Source organism: Tupaia chinensis, unplaced genomic scaffold, assembly GCF_000334495.1.
Source record: "Tupaia chinensis unplaced genomic scaffold, TupChi_1.0 Scaffold148091_1, whole genome shotgun sequence".
NCBI classification, from domain to species: Eukaryota; Metazoa; Chordata; class Mammalia; order Scandentia; family Tupaiidae; genus Tupaia; species Tupaia belangeri.
Window position 1 is genome coordinate 173,007 of NW_006207942.1, and position 3,919 is coordinate 176,925.

Consider the following 3,919-nt stretch of genomic DNA (forward strand, 5'->3'; position numbering starts at 1 on the left):
CTCGTACGGCTGCCAGAAGATATGGCTGGGGGCCCAGAAGTGGTAGGGACTGCAGGGTGGATTGGTGTTCATCCACTTGTGGAGGAAGGCCAGGTACTTTAACTTGTTTCTGTAGAAATTGCCAGAAATTATGTTTTCACAGTGCATGACCACTACCTTGAGGCCCAGCAGCACCTGTTTGGCCACAATGGCTGCCGGGTGGCCTGGAGATGGCCTCAGCCATTGAGCACCAGGACCTGCCCCTCTGCCATCTTCAGCAGTCGCCTGGGAAAGAAAGCTGACCACAGTTTTAATCCAGGTCCTGGTGGCTTGTAAAATACAGTGGGTGCATATGCATGCCTGCTCAAAATCCCAACAGGATGGAGAAATGGAGGAGAAGGGATTGTGGTGTGACCATGCCCCATTGGGGTACTTGTTCCCTCTCACTCTTTCTCCTTTGGCAAGTGCATGTATATGTTCTGGCAATTAAAAAAAAGTAGTGAAGGAAAGAAGAAGAGAAAGAATGAGAGAGGAGAAAAGGGAGGGAGAGAAAGAGAAGAAGGTAGGAAAGGAGGAAGGAAGGGAAAGAAAATTGGTTCACCTAAAGTCCAAACACCTAGGCAGAACCACAGTTAACATTTTGGTATATGTCCTATATGTTTTTGCCTAAATGTAGTACTTGTCCTCTTCCCCCCACCAACTTTTTTTTTTTTAGATAAACAATGCATTCTATCATACTGTTCTGAAATTGTTAACTGATATGTATGCTTTCCCCCACCCCATGCCCATTAGATGGAGGTTTTCCAAGGACCAGTCCAGATCTCATTCATCTTTACACCTCCAGGACCCAGCCATGGAGTTCAGCAAATGTTCAGAGTGAATACAAGACTCAGTGGCTGGGTAATGAATGTGTGAGCCCCTAGTAGGGTGAAGGGTCCTGGAACCACTCCTTTCCAATTCCAGTCTTACTAACCTTCCCTGGATACCACCCTCAAGTACCACAACCCCACCCCTCCCCTAGCTCCCTCTCTCTCTCTCTCTTGCATCCCCACTCCCATTCTCAACCAGAGAGCCATCTCCCCGCACCTTTTTGTCCTGCAGGTCTGTGGAGAGTTCATAGCTGTCCGATAGGGCCTTGGAGCGCTTTATCTCCTCCTCCTCCTGCTTCCTTAGGGCGACACTGGCTGGCTGGAGGCGTGCCCGCTGAGACCAGGGAAGGCCCACACCAGCAGGGGGGCCCCCCATGTGGCTGCTGGAGGGGGGCATCTGGCTCAGCCGGTAGGGGGGTTGGCTCCCAGGACTATCAACTGCTGTGCTCAGGTCACTGCCTGGGGCATCACCCTCCACACTGTGGGGACGAGATAAGATGAGCCAGGATGTAGGAACAGGAGAGGGGCCTTCTGGATCAGACAGGGAGTAGGTGGACCAGAACCCTGCCCCCCCATCCCATCTACCATGCTTCCTTATGGATATGGGGACTCCAGCACTTACAGGCCAGAGAGGCTCCTAGCTCACAAGCTGTTTCCTCATAGCCCCCAGAGTCCCTTCCCATCACACTTCCCTTGCCCTACAGCCCCATCCCTTAACTTCATCCTCTTACACTCCTTTCACCCTCGAGGCTCTGTCTCCTCACAGTGTTGTCACCAGTCTTGCTTACCCTTCACAGCTGGTTCCCACACAGCCTTGTCCCCAGACCACTCTCCTTCCAGCCCTAACCCTTTAAGCCTCTTTTTCTAGTAGTCCTGTCCCCTAGCAACACTCCTACCCAGACCTCTTCCCCTCACAGCTCCTTCCCTTCATGGCCCTGTCCCCAACACAGAGTGCCAGAGTGTTATGGTTTCCCTCCTGGTCCATCGCCAGCACCATCTCAGACCAGCTCCCTCAAAATGCCATCCCCTCTCAGGCCTGTTCCCACTGCAGCCCAGCCTCTGCCATCAACCACCGGGACTCCAGACTCAGCCTGGCCAGTTCCCAAGGTTCCCGGCTGCTGCCTGCAAAGGCAGGGCCCGGCTCCGTGCCTGCAAAGGCAGGGCCAGGCTCAGGCTCAGCGGCAGTGGGAGGGACCTCCCATCCAGCATCCTCACAGGTAAAGAGCTGCCCTGCGGGGAAGCTTCCTTTTTCTTCTCATGGCCTTTTTCTCCTTGGCTTGGGGAAGAGGTTGGGAGTCTGGAGGCCAAAGAGTAGCCAGAGCTGGGCCCCAGGTCTTGCCTTCCCTGGTTTCCCAGAGCTGTTGTTCCACCAGACTTGCTCCCATGGTGCCATGGCAACCAGGCTGCCAGGGAACCCAGGTGGCGACGACAGAGCCCAGGCAGAACCCAGGTGCCCTGAGCCAGCAGGCATGGTGTAGAGCCACAGGGGTGGGGAGAACGTGGGAAGGGTCAGGAGGGGAGCAGGCAGGGAAGACATGGAGGAAGGAGGTGGTAAGGGAAATGGGTGGGGCTGGGGTCCAGAGAATGGTCTAATTTGGTGAGTTTAAGGTTGGGGAGCTCTTGCCTGGAGAAAGGGTTAAGGGGTTACTCCCTAGCCCCTATTTGGCAGAGTATAGCAGTGTAGGGCAGAGGTGAACTGGGCTGGGTGTTGAGAGGTTCCCTACCAATGCAGGAGCTTGGGCTGCAACAGGCCTGGAATCCTGGCAGCAGAGCACTTAACACAGGAGCTGGGTGTGGTGGGGAGGCTGCACCCACAAGGTGGGGGCTTGGGCTGCAGCAGTGGACGCCAGTGCTCCGGCTCTGCCTGGTAGGAATGCCCACCCACAGCTCATCTTCCACTCTCCCAAGTGTTAGTTGGCAATACCACCAGAAGCAAAGTAGAAGCTGACTGAAGGACTTTCCTCCACCCCAAATTCTCTCTCCTCTTGGGCCTCAGGGGTCCCTGATATCATTCTCCAGGGATCAGATTTGCCCATTCCCAGCATCTAAGATGCTCCCCTCTTCCCTCCATAGGACTGTAGGATCCTGCCCATCAACCTCTCGAACCTTCCCCTTCCCAGTACATAGCTCAAGCCCAGTTTTGATCGTCTGCCTCCTTTAGTCATGAATCATCCATAGCTCCCACTGCCCACAAAAGATAGAACTCTTTACTCTGGCATTTGAAGCTTCTAAGATATAATAGCTAATACTTACAGAGCAGTTAGCATGTTTAGGCACTATTTTTCCCACTTCACACTTAATTTTCAATAATTTGTTTACTCATTAAAACAATCCCATGGAGTTGATACTGCTATTTATCTTCATCTTACACATAGAGACAAGCCCAGAGAGGTTAAGTAACATATCTATAGTCACACAGCAACTCATGATAAAGTCCGGATTCAAATCCAGGCGGTCTGACTCCAGAGTCCACGCTCAAACATTTAGCCATATTGCAGAGTTGGCTGCTAGCCCCCTACTCATCCACCCTTCCCTCCAGCCTGGCTCAGATCCTGTTTCTCCTAAATGTTCCTCTGCTTTCTATCTCCCAAACTGCTCATACAGTACCTTCTACCTGAAATGCAATCCCAATCATCTCTGCCATCTGTAATCTGAGAAATACCCCCACCTCAGAGTTCCATTAAGATTCAGGTCATATGCCACCACTAAGAAGCCCTCCTGATTGCCACCTCCAGCCAGAAATGATTGCTGATCCTGTTCAGTGCTCCCACACACGGCACATGTCTGTCTTTTTTATGGCACAGATTAGCTTTGGCAAAGCATGACAGCTATTTGTGTTCGTGACTCCCAGAATCCCAGGACAGAAGAAAAATTTGGTAATTTCCTAGCTAACACAGAGCTCAGGAGCTGGAATGCTGTGAGTGCTCCATAAAAGCTCTGGTGTGAGGAAGTCAAAGAATGTACTTAGCCAGCTGCTCTAATAAATGCTCTCACCTGAACTTTTTTCTCTTTTTTTTTTTTTTTGAGACGTTTTCACTATAGGGCGCGTGCGCTCGCCAGACAGACAGAGA

At 52.1% G+C, this 3,919-nt stretch overlaps 1 protein-coding gene across 1 annotated transcript in view; it reads right to left on the minus strand.

Moving 5' to 3' along the window:
• The window catches only part of LOC102488968 (IQ motif and SEC7 domain-containing protein 2), a 103,751-nt gene that overhangs the window by 24,151 nt on the left and 75,681 nt on the right, over window positions 1–3,919 (minus strand). Inside the window, 1 exon segment of the mRNA XM_027768956.1 lies at window positions 1,066–1,327. Within this exon segment, the coding sequence (XP_027624757.1) occupies window positions 1,066–1,327 (262 nt within the window).